The sequence below is a fragment of the Catharus ustulatus genome, chromosome 3, assembly GCF_009819885.2.
Source record: "Catharus ustulatus isolate bCatUst1 chromosome 3, bCatUst1.pri.v2, whole genome shotgun sequence".
Classification (NCBI taxonomy): Eukaryota; Metazoa; Chordata; class Aves; order Passeriformes; family Turdidae; genus Catharus; species Catharus ustulatus.
Window position 1 is genome coordinate 94256122 of NC_046223.1, and position 23113 is coordinate 94279234.

The 23113-nt window shown below is 42.4% G+C and overlaps 1 protein-coding gene across 1 annotated transcript in view; it reads left to right on the forward strand.

Annotated features, from left to right (window-relative positions):
- Positions 1 to 23113, forward strand: part of ELOVL5 (ELOVL fatty acid elongase 5) — a 40025-nt gene that overhangs the window by 1318 nt on the left and 15594 nt on the right. The window contains exon 2 of the mRNA XM_033056136.2: positions 22040 to 22108. Within this exon, the coding sequence (XP_032912027.1) occupies positions 22051 to 22108 (58 nt within the window). The 5' untranslated portion in view covers positions 22040 to 22050. The remainder of the gene's footprint in view (positions 1 to 22039; positions 22109 to 23113) is intronic.

The following is a 23113-nucleotide window of genomic DNA, read 5'->3' on the forward strand; positions in this document are numbered from 1 at the left end:
CAGGCGTTTCTCGCTCCGGCAGCTGGGTGCCCTGCCCGCTCCGAGTCCCAGCCGCGGCTGAACGGCAGTGCCCCGTACGGCTCATTTGTATTCTCGGTGCTTCGGGCGATCTCTCATGCTCTGGGATTCAGTGCCATGGCAGAGTTCTCGTGGCTGTGGCAGAAAACTCCAGCAAAGAGCTCAGCCGGCTCCTAGCGATGGCGAGGGAAAACAAGGCAGGGGCATGGCTGCAGTTGGGATGCTTCCCATCAGGAAGTCTCCAAAACCGCTCTGTGCAAATGGAAACACGCCCTGCAGCTGAAACTAGAGGAGGATGAGCGTGCAGGCGTCTCCCGTGGCGGCGCAGCCTTTCGCCGGAGTTTTGGGCCGAGCTGCTTCCAGGCTGAGGTTATCTCTGGCAGAGCAGCTCCCTGCCAGGACCTGGCAGCCGCGGGCCTGCCGCGAGCGCCGGCTGAAGTTATCGCTGGTGGCCGCGGTTGGGTGGAGGGTTTGCGGCTGCAAAGTTTTTGTAGATGCGGGCCGATGGTGCTGCTGCATCAGTGTTAAGCTGCTAGCGTAGAGGGAGGGGATTTATTTGAACTCGCGAATAACGCTGAGGAGTTTTGCGATGTATTTCAATCCAAGCCTTCTCGCTCCTTCAGTGCTGGCACAGCCCGAGATTCTCCTCTGCTGTTAAAATACTCCATAGCTAGAGATAGGTCCCGATGCAGGCTCACCGCTGCTAACAGCAGCTGAAGCTGTGTCGGGGAGAGTCAGCCTGTGCCACACGTGATCGTCTGATGCTGTTAAGCAATAAAAGCTGGCGTTTTTTCTATAAGTATTCATGTATTTGTTGCGCGCTAGACATGGTCTGCTTTCAGATCAGCAAGTAGCCAACGCCAAGTACTCTGGCTGGGGGTAGCTGCACTTGCACACAGGGGGAGGATTTTACCTGAAACTTCTTGTACCTGGAGATAGCTGGGATCAGCTGGGTGGAGATCCCTTCCCAGCTTTCTGTGAACTTAGGAGCAAATGAAAAGGATCACTGTGCTAAATCTGCCAAAGAAGGTAAAGGTGGATTTGCCCTCAGGGATGCTGTTGACATTGACAGCTCATAGTGGTCAAGAGCACTAAAAGACATGCCAGAATTTTGCTTGACTTGTACTGAATTTTGTACAAGACACACATTAAGTATGTAGTGCACGCTGGAAGCTCTTTGTGTTTTTTATTCATAAGTAGCTAAGTGAATTTGTCATGTGTTCTGACTTAAGTCTCCTGTATTTTAGCATTCAAATGCAACCAGGGAGAGCAGCAGTGAAATAAATATGCAGTGTGGCTTTGTCTTGCAAGCTGGCTGATGGTCTCTGTGCCTCATGCTGCTTTTTAAAAAAACTTTGTACTTTGTGAGTTAGTGCCTTTTACCTAGCAGCAGCTGATCAGATGGACTATCTTTGATTAAAACTCACTGCATATTTGGTACTTAGAGTATCATTAATGATATTTAGTTTATGTGCTGTCTGACCAGTCTCTGGGTTTACTTATTGCAGTATTTTTAGTAAGTTGATGTTGTGTTGTTCTTAAATTTCTCAGCATGAATTATTCTTGTTGCATTCTTTGTCTTTAGTACAGCCAGAATTGAAATAAAATATTTTGAATTCTCTGGTCTAATCTCTTCTTTCCCTTCTGACTTTCATTCTGTGGTGTTTATAAGAGGAATTAACTTAGAGGAGATAAGTTAATGGAACAAAAAAAAGTAAATTTGAAATAATACTGTAGATCCATCAGGCCTCTGGATGGTTCCTTTAATTGCACTTTCTTTTGCAACTTGCTAGGAGCAGATTTTTGAAAATATGTTTGAAGATTCAGATTTTTGGGAATGATGATGGAACTGACAATATATTAGGATTTCAGGCTGACCTGGTCCTCAAGTCCAGCAGCCACAGATGGAGAGCCCAGTGCTGAGCATGATCCAGAGCTGCCCCTTTGCAAACCTGTTCCTTGTAAGTGACATTCAGTTGCTAATTGGTTAAATGCTCTCAAGTACTGAGCTGACCTCATTCCTTTACCTTCCTCATTTTTGGGGCAGTAAACATTGCAACATCAAAAGCTTCTGTTTCTGCTGAGCTGGGGAAAAAAAAAGACACTCAGACAAAGCACAAGGTTAAAATACTTGTCTTCGACCTTCTGGTGGTCTCAGCAACCCTCGCTGGTGGCAGACAAAGCAAACCTCCCAGTTAATGGTTTTTGTATCCCACCCCGAGAAAACATTTTGTGAGAGAAACAGCAGTTGCCTACAGTGCCCTGCTAAAACAGTGTCATGCCTCTGTGTAGTGTTGTCCCCAGTGACCCTCTTGGAGCTAGTGCTAAAAAGTTGTCACCCCAGCAGGCAGGGCAGGAGCAGTGTGGTGGTGTGGAGCAGTGAGTGCGTGGGAGGCTGTGCTCAGTGCATGTCAGGTGTCACCCTGCTACCCACATGGTAGGTGACTTAGCTCTCTGGGTCTGTCCCACCTCAAGTGGGAACAGCACAACCAGAGTGCCTGTGCTCTTCAGAGTTGTACTCTGTGACAGCTCATGCCAGGAAGGCTCTTTTGGACTGAGAAAGCCCTTTAGAGTAAATGGGCTCTTGTGGTGTGGTTTGTTTTTTGGGTTTTTTTTGTTCAGGACATGGAGGTTTTGTTCTCTGACTTTGAACTAAGAGAGGCAGGGGTTCTTTTTCATTGCTGAAGAGCACAGCCACAGATACCTCTACCTATTCTTTCTTGGCATGTTGTTTTAGTCCTGCTGTCTTAAGATGGATCGCAAGCAAAATATCAGATCTTCACAACCCCTACAAAAGCCCCACTTAGATTTGGCAGCCCTTCCTTTACGGTGTGAAGGCATGTATAGGTAATTATGCTGTTTACTACAACCTCCCCTGCATAACAACTCATTAATTTTATCTTTTTAATGTCAATCGTCTTTTGTTACCTTCTGTCATTACCATGTCCTGAATTAGTTGTGTGGGAGTGAGATCTGTAAAACTGTTTAGACATAGGAATACCATGGAGGCTGTTGGCTTCAGCTCTTGCAGTAATGCTTTTTTTTTGCTGTTTTTACAATGTACAAAATTACATTCTTCCAGGCTGCACCATAAGCTTTTCAGAGCTGTTTTGCTGTATTATAGACTGAAGAAATTGATGCTTTCTGCGTGATAATCAGAGCACACTTCTCCATGTACATCCGGACAATTCACAAAATTGACAATAATTCTTGTTATGTAGTTGCTAATTTGTTCAGTGATTCTTAAATGTGTTAAAAATTCAGAGACTCCTGCAGTTTGTGCATACTAGCACTAAAAATGCCTTTTCTCTTAAATGGAAAAACACACAAGGACAAATGAAAAGGATAATCAATGAATTACATAGAAGTTGGTCCGTTTAAAAACTTTTTTCCAGGTCAGATTGCTTTGCTATGACCTTTCCTAAGGCTGTTTAAATTTGGTACTGCAGCAATATGGTTAAGAGGGCATTGCTTAGGCTGATACCCCTGCAGTTCCTGAGTGCTGATTGGTAAAAATGATTTATATCTGGGTTTCTGAGGGCACTGAAGCCTGTCCCCATCATCCGATGGAACAGCAGTTAGATCTTTGTTTGATGAGGATAATGCAAAGAGTGACATGAATTGATTTTTTGATTGACAAATCAAATAAATACTTCAATCTTAATATGGAAATAACTTGTAGAGTTGCTGTTGACTGTGTATACATTGCATCTCCTTTTATCTGTTTAATGAAATTAATCTCCTGAAATTTATTGCCTTGGTTTCTCTGTTTGTATTTTGGCATTTAGAACGCATTATCTTACAGGGCAAATAAGAGCACAAGAGCAAACTTGTCTGAAGTATGTGGTTGGTAAATGTTTTCCTGCTTTATTGGAGCAATGGAGAATTATTTAATTTTCTTGGTGAAATAGTTGATTTGTGTGAAACAGGAATAAACCTTCTTACCAGGTGTAGAGATTTTACAAGAAATGCATGCTGCTAAGTGCAATTGTCACTTCTCCATGAACAAATGAATCATGCTACTTATGTCGAGCTCAGTGCTGTGAGTTCAACTGGCCTTGGCATCCCATTGCAACTGGGTATTTTTCATGCCCTTATTAAAACCGTATTAACTGTAGAGGTTGTGCTTCATTAATGATAGCTTTTTTAATAACTTGTGGCACAGTGGGCAGGTAGAAATATACAGACATTTCATGGACTGGTATTTAAGCTAAATTTGTCTATATTTAATTGACCTCTGTGCCAAAACTTCGTATCGAATATTTGCCTGCCAACTGATAATGCTTTGGGCAGTGACTAAGTATGCTGAGTTGCCCTGGCATTTACAGGAGATAAAACTTGCTTGTGCAATACAGCAAATGTGGGATAAACCTCTTTTTCTGTGTTTTCAAATTGTGCCCGGTGCTTTGATCCCTACATAACCCTTCTCTTTGAGACTCTAGGTCAGTTGTTTGAACAAAGTGATTGTTCTTCTGTTATCAGTTGCAAGGGCTCCTCTCCCTCTTGACCTTGAGAAAACTGTTTCTCTTCTTGCCAGCTGTCTTTGCAGTGTCTGGAGGGTAATTGCTTTCTTCCTATGCGCATGTTCAGGCTCTCTGCTTTAAAACATGTACATGATTTCAAAAAGGATGGATGTAATCTTGATTTCAGGTAACAGTCCAGGTTTTTTGTATGCCAGTGGGGGTTTTTGTTGGTGTCATCTTAAGGATGTTATCAGGATTAGACAAAAGTATTAATTTGCAGAATAATGTCATTTAGTTTATTAAATCAAATACACCTGATGTCTTTAGCTAGTTAATTCATAAGCAGGCAAGTTTGCTTTTTTTGCTTTTTTTTTTCCCCTCACTTTTTGCTGTTAAAAGTTTACTGGGAAGCATTTCGGGTTAAAGGAGTATTTCTGCTGTGCCTGTGTTGACTAAAGAGCCCTTAGCAAGTGCAAGTTGTGGGAAAATGCCTTCTTCCCTTAGACACCATATGGTTAAGGTGTAGCAGACTGCAGCTTTGTGGAGGAGCAGCTCCTCTGATGAGTTAAAACCATGACACCTGTATTTAAATAGAGCTCTTGAGGCTCTTAGGAATTAATAAAAGAAATCTACTCTTACATTTGCCACTACTGTATCATTGTCAACATAACGGTCTGAAGGGAGATGTCTAGTTCTTGAGCTGATCCTGTGTCCTTAGGTTTGGGTTCGCTTGAAACAATGAGGATTTGGGAAACCATAGGCCTTTATACCTTAATCCATGTAGGCTTCCCTTTAGATATGCTATTTCTATGCACATAATTGAATCAGAACACTTCGGTTAACCTTTTCCTGAAGGAAAATTTCCTGCTTCTGGGTTACTTTTAGTGTTTTGAATCATATCCTTGCCAAACAGTAGGGAGAACCTTTGACTTAAATAACAATAATTAAACCTTTAACCGGTTAGGAAGATGACATTCTTCAATGTTTAACATCTCCCTGCCCTTTAGAAAAAGAAACTTGAGGAATCTTTTTGCATGTTGAAGTTCAAATGTCATCTTACTTAGGGTGCATGGCCTGTGCTTGCTGGAAACCATCTGTGGGGTCAGTTCATTCACATGGCTGCTCACACGCTTCTGAGGAAGGGCTCCTGTGGCAGCTGCAGGCCACTGTTGGGAGAGGCACACGGATCTGGATTTGGCTTTGAAGTACACAGTGAAAGCTGTGCTTGCATTTTATGTACATGCTTCTGTGGATTGCAGGGCAGCAGATGCTTATAGTGAATGTCTGATTGTGGTTTGGTGGTTCATTTCTGTTTTGCAGTACTGATGTGGAGAGGTTGCTCTTAGCTGATCACAGACCCTGTGAACTCAGCTGGTTGTCCTTAATTAGGGTCATGCATTTATCCCTTGCATCATACATTTATCCCTTGATTCACTTGGTGTATAGTGGCCTTTTGGCATGTTGTTAAGGTTAGCATTAATCTTGTGAGTGTGACTTTGTGCATGCATAAAGCCTCATTAATGGGGAAAATACCTGTGTTTGTACAACATGGTACAGAATGTTCTTTTTTGTTAACATATGTGATACAGGGACAGAAAGTAAGCTGCCAGGCCAGTAGGCCTAGTTATTTACAGATTTTTTTCTCTACCTCCTTAACATGCCTAAGCAGAAAAGCCTCTTTCAAAACATTTGGGCAGGTTTTTTCATATCTTTTTTAATTCTGACTTGTTTGCCCCCCAGAAGGCACAGCTTTTACACCATAGTTGCTTTTGCATCCTCTTGTTTGCTCTGGCTGGAGGAGGGGTGGCTGGGTTTATCAGGCCCCAGTCACTAGACTCAGCCATGGGCTGGGAAATTTTATGTGTCTTCATCCCCATCTGCAAGAGCTTAAAACACAGTATAAGGACTAGAGGAGAACAAATATGAGGGAACACCACCAATATAGGGTGGCAGATCCTTACGCAGAGATTGAGAGCGATGACACTGAACAAGTCAGAAAGGAGTACTGCATTTGTTTGTTCAGTTAAGAATGAGGAGTAAAATAATAGTTATACAGGTAATCATGGAAGGGCCACTGTGTTTCAGTGTAGATCACTGTCCTACTAACGCATGAGTTGTTGCTGCTGCCTCTACTTTCTTACAGGTAAAAAATGTGTGTGGCTGTAAGTAATTTTTAGAGTTGATGGTGTCAGACCACTTGTCATGTGAGTTTAAATAGTAAGAGCTCTGTGGCCTAGTTTCATCTGGAGTAATTTTCTTCTTAGTAGCTGGTACAGTGCGGTGTTTTGGGTTTAGTATGAGAATAAGGTTGATGACACACAGATGTTTTAATTGTTGCTGAGCAGGGTGTACTCTAAATCAAGAACTTTTCAGTGTTGCATGCTCTGCCAGTGAGCAGGTGCATAAGAAACTAAGAGGAAGCACAATTAGGCCAAAGGGATATTCCATACTGCAGAATGCAGTAAACTGAGGGGAGTTGATTGGGAGGCTCCAATGGCTGCTCAAGGATGGTCCGGGCATCAGTTAATGAGTGGTGAGCAATTGTCTTGAGCATCACTTGTCTTTCGTTGGTTTTATTCCTCCCTCTCTTTGTTATCTCCTTTTTCATTATTATTGTTGTTGTTGTTATTGTAATTTTTAATTTTAGTTTAGTTAATTTATTAAACTGTTCTTATCTTAACCCACAGGCTTTACCTTTTTCTAATTCTCTTCCCTATTCTACCAGGTCTCTAGAGGGGTGAGCAAGCAGCTGTGAAATGTTATTTAGCAGCTAGAATCAAACCATGATACTCTGTCATCTGGTTTTGCAGCCTTCATTAGGTTCCCAAGTCATTTTCCAGAGGCCATAGCTGATTCTCCACTTTTATTTGACAGGTTCCCAGAACCTCTAACTTCTTTATTCTTTTTTTAGCCCTTTCAAAACCATCATCATCTCTCTCTGAAGCACATAAAAGCAGGCTGCAAGTCTGGTCATGCCTTGCAGAATAAAAATAATATCCTTTGGTTCTTCTTTGTATTGATTTCTTGTTCTATCACCACTGCTAAGTGGTTGCATTATGGTGCGGGAAGGGACTGCTAATGTTGTTTTCAAATGTTTCTCTTTTTTTAAATCTGTCTTAATCGGCTCATACATTCTAAATTCGGTACTGGACTTGTTTAGATTGGAGACTCAAATCTAAACTCTAGTTGTACAATTGCAGAGCTATGATGAATTTCCAGTTTTACAGATAAATGCTTTTTGGTTTCACAAAGCACGTCAGGCTGAAACAATGCATCAGCTCAGGTATCGGTTGCATAGAGCACAGCCCAGTTTTCTAAGCATTTGTGGGATTGACTTTGTCTTAAAGTATGTATTTAGGAAGCTGTTAAAATACAGTTTTGCATCCTGTAGGATGAGAAACAGAGATGTTTCTCTCTGAGAACTCAATAGTGTTGCCAGATTTTAACTACATTTTACAGTGTATGAAAAACAATCATCTTGTCATCTTGGAGTGTTTTATTTATATCCTCTTGTGTTGCCTTCAAAGGAGAGATGCATGGCCTTGGAAGGAGATGACCATCTTTGAACCTGCAGTGACTGCACATGTGAAGAAGCCTAGCAGAGATGTTATGTAGTTTTCCACCACTCTCCTTACTTAATTTTTTGTTTCTGCACATTTTTGCACTTTCACATGTTTGTCTATCTATTTTTCAGTCTTTTCTTTTTAAAAGTCTTACCCAGCACCCTGAAGGGTTGTTTTGCAGAAGAGAGGAGCGAGGCTCAGTTTTTTACTGAACCAATGAAGAAGCTCTCATCAGCCATTGGTGGTTCTGGCACATCCTCACTTACAGCATCATTGCTCTTCTAAGATTCTTACCAAGTTCCCACCTAAGCTGTCAGTCATTAACATGAGAGTAGAATATTAACAAAGGTTTCTTGGTAGTCTTTAATTTTTGTTTTTTTCCCTACCCTTATTCCTCCACCACATACCAGTTCCAGTGTGGGGATATGAACTTGAGCATTTAACTCCCTGGTTGAGAATAATAGGTTTGTTTAATTGAAGGGTCCTTTCACTGCTGTTTGGTTTGGAGATGACACATCTATGTGGAGGGCTTCTATTACACAGAGATAAAAACATTGTGGAAAAATAACCTGCAACTACAGGAATGGTGTTTTGATACTTGAAAAATTGCTTACTGAATGAGTTTTTTGCACAAAAACATGTTTTGCTTTCAGCATACAGTAAAAATAGAGATGTGGTGGTGGTGAGATTCCAGAGGAGAAGACTCAGAGAGCTGCTGACATGAATAAGCCATTTAATTGCCTGAAGCATTATTTGGTACCCTACACATCTGTACAAAACATGCATGAAATAGGTACACTCAGAATGTACAGGGTTTGCTTGCTGAGCAACTTTTAATATGTTGACATTTTTATAATTAATGTGCAGAGTCTTAATATAGAGGCTGAAGAGCACGTCTTTTGCCCAGAGTTTAAACAGTTGCTTTACAAGTGTTGGTGATGAAACATCACTTGATTCTGTCCTTTCACTCCTGTCAGAATATGAGCACTTATAAAATACACTGTAAGTTAGGTTTTCACTTTGCTGCAGTCAGCATTGTTTCTATGTGTAAATCTCTAATTGCATAGTGATGTGTTTTTCTCGTCTAACAAATTTAATAATAGACTTTGGGCATCAAGTAAAAAATATTTGGTATTCTCAGAAAGTCAGACTTCCCACTGAAGTTTAGTCTTGGGTTTTCAAAATGTGTCTCAAATCACTAGTATGGTTGTTGTTTGATGTTTCTTACAGCATAATTTTTTTTTTTTACAGTATAACAGATAAGGCTGAGAATTAAAGGAGATTCTTTCCCTCTGTCCTCAAGGCCCTCAGCTGCAGGCTGGCCAGGGTGTAGCAAGAGGTTTTGGTCGTATTTACTGTCTGCTTAGCTTTTAATTTCAGTCTCTTTTCTGTATATTTCTTTTCATTAGCAGTGTTTCTGTTGGAATAGTTAGCTGTGTTTAGATTGAATAAAACATTCAGGTTGTCTTTTCTTGAAAGAAGTGTTTTGTTGGTTCTTCACGTGTTTGATCTCTTGATGGTTAACTTTTTCCCCCATCCCCTACCTGACCTGCCTTGAGACCATCCTTAGTCCTGCAGTTTTCAAGACAGAAACAGGCCTAAGACATCCTAAAATCTGCCTCTTTCATAGTTTGAACAAATCAGGGTTGAGTTTTTTGTTGGCTTTTGCTTTTTACAGTGCAATAATCTGTCAGTTCATGCTGTTACAGTTATATTTAAGAAATCTTCCAAATTAGCTTTGTGTGATTTATCCTGTATGACCTTTTGTTATTTTGTACTTTCTTTTTTCTGCAAATTTTGTGCATTTCACTAGAACCATTCTTATATGCAAAATTATGATTGTGCAATGCATTATGTTTTGACCTCCCCTTAAATGCATTTTAGAGTTCTGCATTAGACATTTACATCTTTCATTTTGTCTGTCTGTTTCATTTGCCTTTATTTTTGCTATGGTTCCTTGCTGAGTGCAGTGTGATGGCTTTGCTCATCTTCAACCATTTAAGATCTCTTCGTCACCCATGTATCTGTGTTGTGCTGCTGCTTCTCCTGCCATTAATCAGCAGTGGGATGGACTCAGCTGAAAGTTGGTTTTCTTGCTTGGTTGGTTTCTTTGGGGCTACCTCAGTTTTTCCAGATTCCTTCCACCCAGGCAGGGTGGAGAATAGGGAAGGAATGAAAGCAGACTTGCAGCAGTGTCGAATCTGTTCTTGTCTGTTCCTTGTTACCTCACACACTCTGGGTATGGCTGTATAGGTGGTTGCATGGTTGTGGTTATAGAGTGGACCAGGCTGAATGGAGAAGCTAGAACAAGGATCAGGTGATATTCCAGCCCTGAGCCTGAGAGTTGCTGATGGGCATGAGCTGGCATCACAGCTGGATGGATGGAGATGCTTATCTTTAGAAATGAGTGAGTTGCTAAAGATATTGTTTAGGAGGCTTTGCACACACAGTGAGGCAGAGGAGGCATGTCTGGTGCTCACTTTTCCAGGGGACTGCTGCCCTGCAGACAGTGGGATATCCGCAGGGTTGGGAGGGAAGACGTGTTGCCTGCTCGTTGGGTGGATATTGCTTTTAAAGTCCTTTTAAAGCAGATATATTACATCAGGTTACAGTGCTGACCCTGCTGTTTGTTCAGTGCTTGTGAAAGTATGAAGCAAATGTAGCAAAACCTTTTGCATCTTGGTGCTGGAGCTGGGGATTCAGTTTAGCTGTGTTCTTCCTTGGAACAGATTTTAATAGCAGCAGGGTTTTCACTGCACCAAGAATATGATACCTCTTATTGAAAGAAAAGAGTGGCTAAAATTTGGAGGAAAGGTACTTATTTTCCTGGACCTCACTGCCTGACTTCTGCAGGTAACTGAAGCCTTTGTATTATGAGCTTGCAGAAAACATCTTGGAAGTTGCCAGCTATGTGGAGTTTTTTTCTTCCAGTAGTCTATTTAAAGTTCACAGAAAGAATAAGTGATAAGATCATATGCAGCTGTACCATTACAGAATTTCCTTTTAATTGGTTGGCTGGTCTTTCTACCCTTAAAACAAATAATAAAATATAAGAAACCACAGTACTTGCCTCCTGAAGCAGGGTCTTTTGATGAAGTAATATTTTGGAAAGTGCTGCCAAAATTTAAAAAAGGAAATGTGCAGGTACCAATGCTTTCTTTTCTGAGTACTCCAGAAGTCAGTCCTCTTTCATGGGCCTTTGTCACAGCAATGATCTGGTACCCCAAAACTTGCTGAAGTTGGTTTGACATGGGTCTGGTGCAGGCAAGGATGTTCAGCTCCTCAGGACTCGCCAGGCTTTTCAACCCTTGGCTTCTATAACAGAAATGCCATCAGCTGGCTGCCTGGTTTTGGCAACATCAGCAATTTACAGATGTGCGAAGTGGTGTACAATAAGGGAAAGGTGCAGGGCAGTGATCTGAAATGCATCTGTAAGAAATCTCCTGTCTCTTCGTTTTCTGTCCCTATGCCAGGACATGTCGTCTTCACTTTCAATACTCCTTGTGCATCCTGGGCAGGAGCAAGGTTAAAAACTTATGTGTTAGCACCTTTATCCTTTAGAAAGATAGTTGGATTTTAAGGGTAGTTGATTTTCTGAATAATGAGCGTATTTATTTTTTTTACTCTTTTGAAGGCAGACGTTTAACAGGGCACATAGTGGTTAGGATTCTGTCCTGAGCAGCACAATGCCATGGCATAACACTTGTATCTAAAGTAAATTTTTCCTTCTTTTAATTCTCAGGATGATGGAAAAATGAAGAATTTTTTGGAATCTTCTTCTATTTAAAGCCAGTTGTCATTCATACTTGCCTGACCTCTGTTAGTACTGTTTACTTATGGATGATGGTACAATATGGTATGATGTTTAGCATCTTAAAATGGAGGTGCCAAGTATGCAGCCACACAGGGTCTCACAGGTGTACAGGTAGAACATAGAAAAGATTTTAAGATTGACTTCTCATAGCATGGCTGACTGTAATAAAGAAATGGCAGCAAGGCAAGCACTGGGGTGCATTTATAGTGCCAGTATGCATCCTTTCTTCTTTTATGTAAAAGTATAGAAATTAAATTCTCTTGTATTGAGGAATGTAACTACTGCAGTGTATTGCATGTAATTTTGTATGCTAGGGCTCACCAGAGAATTTCACCTCTCCCACCCCACAAGCATTGGAAATCAAGTAAGCACACAAATAAATACTTAACATACTGTAACTTGCCTAACGGGGACTTGTTTGTGTGCTTTTTCAGTGTGATCTGGTTTCCAAAACACAAGTGTCCTCTCAAAGGTGTCAGTTACCCACCTGAACACAAGGGTTGTAGTTTCACATCTTAGCAGGGCATCTTAATTCAGGTTTTGTGTGCGCTCTTCTCCCTGTACAAGTCAGATTTGCATGGTGTAGCATTACCTTTGTGACTGTCACACTCAGCTTTCATGGTCTTCTAATTCTTCCACTTTTTATTGAATTGTTGTATCTTGTCAGCATGTGAATCTGATATAGCTTCTTTATAGCTAAACTTTGTTCACAGGATAACTGCACACAGCCATTTTTTGCTTTGTACAGTGTTTCACATCTGCAGGAGAATTTTAAGTACTTTTATAGATTAGATGGCAAATGTGTCAAGCTACTAAATGCAAAGGAGGTAACCAAGAATTATATATCTCCATACTTTGAGTTTTATTCTCAAGATCTCCCCTGAGTTCAGAGCTCAGTGCAGGATTTTGGCAGAAGGAGTGGGCAGGTGGATGACAAATGTTCTTGATGTTCAGATTTGGGGCTGCAGGTGCCAGTGTTGGAGGAAGTGAGGGACATGTGGAAGGACATCCCACTTGCCACGCTTTTTTTCCTACTTATTTTTAAATTTTATTATGAAATTATGAGGTACAGGCATTTAAAGAAAACATAAGTTGAAGTTTAATGTTTTGATTACGCAGTGCTCTTGAATGTAATGGTCATGCAAGGCTGGGCTTCTCCATCCTTCGTCCTGCTGACTCTAGTCTCATTGGTCCTGTTGTTAAAAAGTGCAACATTTTGACCAAGAAGGCCCATTAAAATAGGCTTTGGGAACTGTATTTTTCTCCTGTGGAAGTATAAAGTTGGTTTGAGTGGATACACAGACAGAGATTACAGGAATCCCATTATTAAAGGAGAGAAAAAAATTTGAGACTTTCTTGCAGGTGGCTTTTGAATAAAAGAAGTGAGACCAGAAATGAAAGGTAAAATTCTTATGGCCTTTTGGACTTAGCTTTTCCCCCCTTCATCTTCTAAACTCTCTTTAGCTTTGCAGGCTTCCTGAAGTTAATTTTCCATTGTGAGCTGCAGCTAAAAGTGTTATCACAGAATAAGCTGAGGTGAAACAGACCCACAAGAATCAGAAGTCCAGCTCCTCAACCCTGCACATCACCATCCCCAAGAGTCATCTCATGTACCTGAGGGCATTGTTCAAATGCTTCTTGAGCTCTGTCAGGCTTGGTGCTGTGGCCGCTGCCCTGGGGAGCTGTTCCAGTGCCCAAACACCTTCTGGGTGTAGAACCTCCTTCTAATACTCAACCTACACCTCCCCTGGCACAGCTTCAGGCCATTCCCTCGGGTCCTGTCACTGTCAGCACAGAGCAGAGATCAGAGCCTGCCCCTCCTCTTCCCCTCACAAGAAGCTGTAACTGCAGTGAGGTCTCCCCTCAGTCTCCTCCAGGCTGAACAGACCCAGTGCCCTCAGCTGCTCCTCATGGGGCTTCCCCTCTAGACCCTTTCATTGATCACTTTTATAGCCTTCCTTTGGACTTTCTAATAGTTAAAATATCTTTATTATATTGTGGCACCCAGAAGTGTCCCCAGCCCTCGAGGTGAGGCTGCCCCAGCTCAGAGCAGAGCAGGACAATCCCCTCCCCTGCCTGTCTGGCGATTCTGGGCCAATGCCCCCAGGACACACTTGGCCCTCCTGGCTGCCAGGGCACTGCTCATTTGTATTCAACTTGTCATTGACCAGGAGCTCCAAGTTCCCTTGTTTTCCCAATTGCAATATCAGCACAGCTTTTGTAAAACGATGGAGCTTCAGATTCAAAGAGTAGCTGTTAATAAACACTGCCCATAGTGCTTTGGGAGGGAGGCTTTGGTGCAAAGCTGTCTAGCAAATGCTGTGCTTTGGCTTTCCTTAAAAAAGTCAACTTGTTCTCGTGCCATGCACGTATTCTCCCTGTTTCCATCTAACCTAGTTTGCTAGAAGAGATACTCTCTTCTGTTTCAATTTAAAAAAAAAAAGAAAAGGATGCAATTCTTAAACCCTAGGCAGAAGTTCTCTGCAGGATCATTGCTGTATGTTACAATTACATCAGTTGAAATAAACCTGCGTGCTTTGCTTTTTCTTTCCTCCGCATTTTATTTCTGTTAATACTCCTTCAGGCTTGACTGTATTGCTCTCACAGCACTGGGCTGTAAGCTGGCAGTGGTGAGGAGGTTTCCAGTATTGCAGTGCTGGTGTATGGGCACAGTGTTTAGGCACGGGTTATATCCCATTGAACACTTTATTCCAGGAAGATGCTCTGGTGAAAAACCACAGTGATGCCAGATCTACTGCTGCTAAGGGGGTCTTTGCAGCATGAAATGTCCTTGCTTGTAGATGGATGCTGGATGCGTCCTTCTGGCATGTAGAGGCAGTCATGAACCATTTTCCTCTGATTCTTAGTACTTCCGTGGGTATGTTTGTGTGCTTGCTTCCAACCGGCTCTTCCTTCTTGGCCATCACCCTTGGTGTTTTCCCTCTGTCTGAGGTCATCCCGTGACATATCAAGAGCTGTTGAGTGCAAGGGGATGAATGTTGTGTGAGTGTTCTAATCCTAGGACAGTCAGATCCTATTTTGAGCTATTTTAGATCTGCTGAAGGTGTAAATAAAATTGCGAGGACCTATTATTTCTTTTAACTTGCCTATCTGAAGATCATTAGATTCTGATTTCATGAGATATTGTGTACTGAGTGCAGTTAGTCATTCTGTTTTGCAGTATGCTTTCTTGTATTTATTTTTGTTCTGTAAAATACTTTATTACCATATCTCTGTTTATGTAATAAGGTAACCATTAATGAAGGATTTGAGGGAATGGAATGACAGGAGAAGTAATGTTATGAAATTACTCCCTTATATATACCCCTGCCCAAAGTCTTCCTTTAACCCATGCATTTTCAAATGGTTTGAGATCCCACTGAGGTTAAGCTGTTTGAAACTAGCTTCTCTCCTTTGTGCCTCACTTGTTATGGTTCCCTGAATTTTATACAAACGATTTATTTCTAAACTTCATCATGCTGGTGCTGCTGGTGAGTGTGGAAGCTCAGCACTGTGGGTCCTGATGTGTCAGCAGCAGGCTGGAGGGTTTGCTGCTGATGCAAGGGGGCCAAAAATCTGAATCACATTGCTAAAGATAAAGATGCAAAATAAAGTTTAAAAAGAACTTCTTGTACTTTAACAAAACTAAAGTGCAAAATCCACAGCACCTATGCTTCAGCTGGTTTCCCATAAAATAAATATATCTGTGTTTTCAGATCAAGATGAAGTCCTTTTTATTGCTAACATTAAGCATGGCTGGGACCTAAGAGAGTATTCAGAAAGAGAAGAAAAGGGTAATCTGGAGTTGGCAGGAAGTTGAGAGGCAAAGGGAATGCATTCAAGGGGCGGTTAAGGCTGGGGGAATAGAAAGGAGAAACTGGGCAGCTTTGGCAAATGGACAGAAAAGGGTTTGACAGCTTTGATTATCAGTGCTGTCTTCCAGTTCTCAAGCAACTGAGCGTTTTCAGTTCCAGTGCATCTATAAAAGCAAACGGCAGTGTGATCATAGGGTTTTTGGAGGAGGGATAGTTTGTACTTCTGGAGGAGGAAAATGAGGAGTCACCTCTGCAGTGGCAGGGATTGGGAAACATTACTTTGAAGAGAAAACACAAATCAAGATTTCCAAAAGCAAAAGCTAGTGCCTAAATTTAGGATTCAAAGTCCTAATTTAAGAACAGAGAAAATGGCTGTTTTCCAGAAAGGCTGAGCAGCCAGACCTGACAGCACATTTCTCTCAGAAACCAGAACAATTATTTAGATTCCTATTTTGGGGATTTTATTGGAACTCAAGTTCAGGGACTTAGCTGTGAAAACTGGGATCTGTTTCATAGAGTTCTTGAGCAGCAGAGTGAGAGCTGGAGGATCCTTTTGAAAGGATGCAGGCTCCTAGTGCTTTGAGCTTAAAATGGGGTTTTTTTTGGTTGTTTGATTTGGTTAAAAAGGGTGCCATGGGACAGAAAGCAAACCTTTATATTTTTGTGCACCATCTTTACACTTGGAAGGTTACTCCAAGAAGAAACTCAAGAAACACCATCAAAATGCGATGAAGAATTCTTAAATTGCTTCATAGCATAAACCCTCTAGAATGCATTTTCTGGGGAAAGCATAGGAGAGAATTCCTTTGAAAGGCAGAAGCTGATTGAAATCCTCCAGTATGTAGTAACCTTTTCCTCAGAGTAGTTATGCGCACTAGAAGAGCAGCCTGTTAGTGCTGGTAGCCTGTACGAAACATTTTCTATAAATAATTTTTTAAAACATATTCTGCAAAGAATACATGTTTCTATGTAGGCTTTGAACTGTATTTTTGATTGCCGCACAAAGAAGCACCGGGGCTATCCATGCCTGGACTGAGTGGTAGGGTAGAGCTTCTCATCTTCTGCCCAAATATTTGGGTGGCTGCAGGAGCATGGTGTTTGTCTCAGCTCATAGTACCAGAAGTGAACCCAGGATGATCTGTGGCTACCCAAAAAAACCTGTCTGTCAAAATCCAGAGGATTATTGAAAATGCATTTTAATGATGTTGCTTGATCTTGTCGGGGCAAGGTGCAAGTTTACTCTTTTTTATGTTTGTACTGCAGAATTAAAGTCCAGTAATTTTGTTTGTTTAAAGCATCAGATAGCGTTTCTTTCTGGATTGGATATTTGGACTTGAAGGAGTGAAATGCCTTTCAGATTGTAAGCCTGAGTGCTTCCAATCTCTGATCCGGTTTACCCTGGTCAAATACTTTATTGCACTGGTAAAATTTGGTGGTAGAGAGCATGATTACTTTTTCCATTGTAGAAAAGCACGTTAGGAGAAAATAACTGGTGTCTATAGAGGTACATGTTTTAAAAAGCATTGTCTGGCCTAATTGTGTCTGTTTTTCCAGCTGTAGGTACTGAATATGGCTATGGATGTTGTTGGTCATTTTCTGCAAAGTCTTTGACATGGTCCCCCACAACATTCTTCTCTCTAATTTGGAGAGATACGGATTTGATGAGTGGATTGTTCACTGGAAGAGGAATTGGTTGGATGACCACATCCAGAGGGTAGTGGTCAGCAACTCGGAGTCCTCATGGGCAAAATAGTGTCCCTCAGGGGTCCATAAAAGGACCAGTACTGTTTAATGTCTGTCAGTGGCATGGACAGTGGGATCCAGTGCACCCTCAGCAAGTTGTCAGCAACACCGAGCTGAGTGGTGTGGTTGATGTGCCTGGGGTGCCATCCAAAGGGACCTGGACAGGCTCAAGAAGTGAGCCTTGGGAGCCACATGAGGTTCAACAAGATCAAGTGTAAGACCCTGTACCTGTGCTGGGGAAGTCCACAACCATCAGTACGGTTGGAGGGTGAAGGGATTGAGAGCAACAGTAGCTGAGAAGGGCTTGGGGATGCTGGTAGAGGAGAACTGGCAATATATACTTGCAACCCAGAAAACCAGTTGTGTCCTGGGCTGCATCCAAAGCAGCATGGCCAACAGGATGAGGGGATTCTGCCCCTCCACTCTGGTGAGACCCCACCTGGAGTGCTGCATCCAGCTCTGGGGTCCTCAGCACAGGGAAGACATGGACATATTAGAGTGGATCCAGAGGAGTTTAGAGAGCTGGGGCTCCTCTCCCTATAGAGACACACTGAGGGAGTTGGGTCTGCCCAGCCTAGAAAAGAGAAGGCTCCAGGGAGATTTTATTATTGCCTTCCAGTACCTAAAAGGGGCCTACAAGGAAAATGGGTACAAACTTTTAAATAGGAACTGTAGTGTTAGGATAAGGGACGGTGGTTTTGAACTAAAAGAAGGCAGATTTAGATTAGATCTAAGGAAGAAGTTTTTTAATTGCAGGCGTTGAAATGCCAGGTTGGTTGCAGAGGTGATAGATGCCCCATACATGAAAACTTTAAAGGCTGAATGATGCTCTGAGCATCTTGAGTGGAAAGTGGTGGAGTAGTTGCCTAGATAAGCTTCAACAGTCTCTTCCAAAACATTCCATGATTCTGTGAAGAGTGTGCCTTACTGTGGGATGACTTGTAGGTAAAGGAGCATTGCTGCTGATCCGCTCTTGTATGCGGTCAGCTGCAGAATTTGCTTACTTTCAGTATTAGGAAATAGGCCGATCACAGTGTTTCAAATGGCCACTGGTTTAATTTTTCTGGAAGTTGATGTTTCTCTGAATTGGGAAACTATTCTAATTTAAAAAGAGCCCTTGTAGTTGCTGCTGTTGAAGCAGTGTTTAATGTTGTGTGGTTGTTGGCAGGAGACTTGATGCATTTTCACATGACCCCTTTTGGAACAAAAGCAGATTGTTTCCTTCTGTTTTTCTGTTACACAAATGAGTTCCTTTTGAAACAATTTCTTTTTCTGCAAATTCTGGAAATCGACACCAGGAGTAGTTTTTCCTTTACTGTGTCTTTTACAATCCTGATAATGCTGGCATGAAAAGCTGCTTTGGGGTACCAGCCCAAAAAAGCTGAGACCTCTGCAGTGAGCCTCCTCCTTTTGGGGAATGAGTTTTTCTTCCAGTTCTATAGAGGGTTTCAATGTGGACTTTAATTTCTTGCTGTCTTTACTATAGCTAGGCAGAGTTTGTTTATGGTTTCGTAGTTGTTTCATTTACATATATGCATTTTTAGCATCCAGTAAATGTAGCAATATATTTAGCAAGTCAGTTCTGGGATTGAGCTTTTTTGTGTATTTTAGTATAACAAACCTTTGGTTTTGTACCAGCCTCTGCCATCTGAAGACTTTGCCTCTGAGAAGTGAACTCACATGCAGATTATTGGCTGATGCAGTGCTCCATAACTAGACCAATTAGTACTGGATCAAAAAAACAAGTTGATTAAGTGGTGATCTCAAATAACAAAATGCATCATTCACAAGGGAATGAGTTTTGTGGTGAGATTTAATAGCTGGCAAACTAAAAGAAAGGATGGGGTGACAAATAAAGGTGTTTTCTCTAAATATCTTTTTTTCTCCTTGTAATTATATACTCATTTCTCACAGCCTTCCCGATGTTCATGCTTCTGATGACACATGTCGTATTTCCTTACTCTTACAGTGTGCCAGTGCTGTGGCTGTTAATACAAGTGCTCACAGTACCATAGCCGGTGAGGTGGCATAATCCCAAAAATGCACTTTCTTCTGAAGTGTTTGGTTACTTGGGCTGGGCTTCTTAAGTCAGAAAATAAAACCGGTATGAATTAGGGCTGCAAAATACTTTCAACACTTCTGGTGATTTTGATCAAGCCCTTTTGTTTGTGCCTGGTGCCCAGATTCCAGTGATGTTCTGTGGCTTTCTGTAGTCCCAAGCAGTATGACATGGAAGAGAAAGTTTCTTCTGTGCATTCCTGAGAACCCTGCAGGGAACAGTGGGTGGTGATACAGGCAGAAGTCTTCAGGGAGCCTTTCAGCCTCCTGCCTGGGGCCCTGCAGTGGAAGGGATGTAGGCTTATTATAGAAGACTACAGAATGGAAATGCATGACCTAAGCCCCATATATTTACCTGGTCCCATGGGAAGTCAAAGTCCCTGCAGACCTTCCAACACTGGCTCCCAGTCCCACTTGGGTCTGGGGAGAAAGCGCAATTTGGCTTTTCTTGCTGGATCTGAATGAAATTAAGGTTTCAGTCCCAGCTGACTAAAACCAGAGGATATATGATTAACTAAACTTGCATAAATCAGAAATCTGCTAGAGATGGGATTTTCACAGGTGGAAGAGAGGTATTTCTTTAGGTAGCACTGAAAAAAAAAAAAAGGATATTAACTTAATTTTTTTAGCAACTACATATCAACTTGTATAATTGTTTTGTTGGTGGTGTGAGTATGCTGACAGCTTGTGTTGCTTATGTTATTATCTCATAGTTAAAAATTGTTGCTAATGTTAATACTTTAGGAAAGGAGAAACACCACAAAGAGAAAACCATTCTATTAGAAGTGGATAAAATTTTATTAGTGAAAGTACAGTACAGTTCTGGCTAGAAAAGAGGAAATTGGAAGGGTTGGGGTTTTTTTGCTTTTTCTTAAGAAGAAAATTAGTACAGTAATTTCACGAATACAAGCCGCACCAATTTGACCAAAATTTTGGTGGAAACCCAGAAGTGCGGCCAATATTCCGGGGCGGCTAATACATTAACAAAATTCTAAAAGCTGCCAACACGGAAGTGAGAGCTCGCGGCAGCCCCAAGCCAAGCTGGAGCCCGGCCGGCCCCGGCAGAGGTGGGAAAGCCTGGCAGAGGCGGGGCCAGCGGTGCAGGGGCGGGCGGCAGAGCCTGAGCCAGCAGGGCGGGGCAGGGGGGGCGGCAGAGCCCGGGCCAGCAGGGCGGGGGAGCCCGGGAGAACTGGGGCTAGCAGTGCAGGGGAGCATGGCAGAAGCAGGAAGGCCGACGGGTGGGGCTGCCTGGCAGCGGGGGAAGCCCAGCAGAATCGGGGCCAGCAGCGTGGGGGAGCCCGGCAGTGCGGGGGCCTGCAGTGCCGACAGGGCTAGCAAACGCGGCGCGGGGTGGCTGGCGAGCCCGGCGGCGGCGGCAGCCCGCCGGCCGGGCGAGCGAACGCGACGTGGGGCGGTGCTGACGGGAGAGGGGGGCCAGCGAGCCCGGCGGCGGCGGCAGCACCACCCGGCCAGCCCCGCCGAGCCGTGGCGCTGAGCTGGACCACCCGGCCCTGTCGGCAACCATGAGCGGGCCGAGCCAGTAAAGCCCGCTATGCCGCGATCCTGTTACTAATTTGCCAATTTGTGAAAGCTGCGCACGGATTCTCGCGACGAGCGAAAGTGTGACTAATATTCGGGGTGCGGCTTATCTATTGACAAAGACAGCAACATTGTCGAGGCACCGGAAGTGCGGCTTATAATCCGTGCGGCTTGTATTCGTGAAACTACTGTACTCTTGAGAAGAGCTTTGTGCACAGTTGCCCCTGCTCTTGGACAGTGTTGCTGCTCCGTTCCTGGTTTAACCGTAGCGAGGTACCACAACATGGGTGCCTCCATGTACAGACCAGGTGCTACCAATAAATAATGGCTGTGTGAGGAGCTGATGGATGGCATTTGAATCACTCTACTGATGTTGGTTGAATTTTATCTGGTAATGTCTTACAGTAAGCAGTTTCTGGAACTGGAGATGTTCATGCCATGAGATGCTGTATTTTCTCCCTGGACTCTGCAGCCCTCTCTGTCACTCAGTGACTGTTGATCTTTTGGTTTTATGGGCTGTTAATCAGAGCTGTAATCAGTCACCTATCTGCAGATGATAGCAGAGCCAGTTTTTACTTCTTTCCTCCTTCCCTTCTCCCTAACTAGCCTTGCTAGTTGAGACTCTTTGTTAAAATAGCCTCATAGTCTTTATATGAAATGTTGCTGACTTTCTCAACGTCCAGTCCTCCTCCTCACTGAGGAATCTTTCAAGATGCCAGCTTTTATTTGCATATACAAAATACAGAATTAGAAAGAACTTCAGGTTCGTCTGAACTCATTATTTTAAGCTTCAATGCACCTATAACTGTGATTAAGGACTTCAGTGGGAAGTATAGCTCATACACCAAGACTCTCTGAGACTAGAATAGGGTTTATGTACTTATCATATGCTGAGAAAGTCCATTATGTTTGCTAGAATTTTTGCATTCTAGTATTTTCTTCGTTAACCCTAACAGAATGTGTTCAGATGATTTAACTATTTTCCTGAGCAGAAGAACTAACTTTCTCCTTTTCTTTCCATTTCAGTAGGTTGTAGGATGGAACTTGTGGATAAAACAATCAATAGTTACTTTGATGTTTGGCTTGGACCCAGAGGTAAGATTTCTCAAAAGTTAACACATAAATAAAACTGATCTTACTAGAACATAAGAAACACTTTTCCTCTAAGTTGACATTGACAGGTGACTACTTTCTTTAGGATCTGCAAAGCATCAAAATGCCTGACAGTGTAATAAATAAGAATCTATTTAGTGCTCCTGATCTTTTGACCTGAAGAGGTTATTCTTCTTACTATCAGTTAAACTCATGTTGTTTGTCTCAGTGGGTGCTGCTTTTTTTTTTTTTAATTTAGTAATAGCATTTATTCTAAAAACGTCACTTCAACTTGCATTTAATGAAATAAAAAATATTCTTGCCTTCATAACTAAAGCACTTGTCTGGAGTTTTTCATTAAAAATATCTGTAGTTTTTGGAAGGCACTGCTTCTTTGAAACCATTCTTTTTTGAAGAAGCAATAGGTTTTTCCCAGGGAAAAACTCTGTGGGTGGAGAACGGCAGTCCTGGTGAGTGTGAGGAAGGTAGAGGCTGTGGAACCAGGACAAGCAGTGGCCTCATGCTGCAGGCTTGGGTAGGATGGTCCATTTCCACTTGGTTCTGACCAGGGGGATTAAACGACTGCATCCTGCACAGAGTGTGCAGAGCAGTGCTGCTCAGTGGCATGTGCTTTCTTCTGACTGCTGCAATAATGCCTTTTCTCTGTCCCACTCAAGATCCAGTGATGGTGCCCCTTCTTCACAGGAGAAGGTCCACAGGAGGTGGAACAAGCCTCTGATTCTTCTAAGTGTGTTTCCTGTTTGCTTTTATTAGTAACTCAGTGTCCTTGTTGTCTCTCTATTTATATTAAACCTGATTCAATTAGCTGGGATGTTCTGATATAAAATAATGCATGTGCTGGCATATGGTCTCTATTTGCTGTTCATGAACCATAAAGGTGGCAAATCCAAACAATTCCCTGCCTTGCCTACCTACTTTTCAACCTACAGATTTAAGGCTTCATTTCTTGCATTCAGGATCCATGTATGATTCCTTTAAAATTAAGTC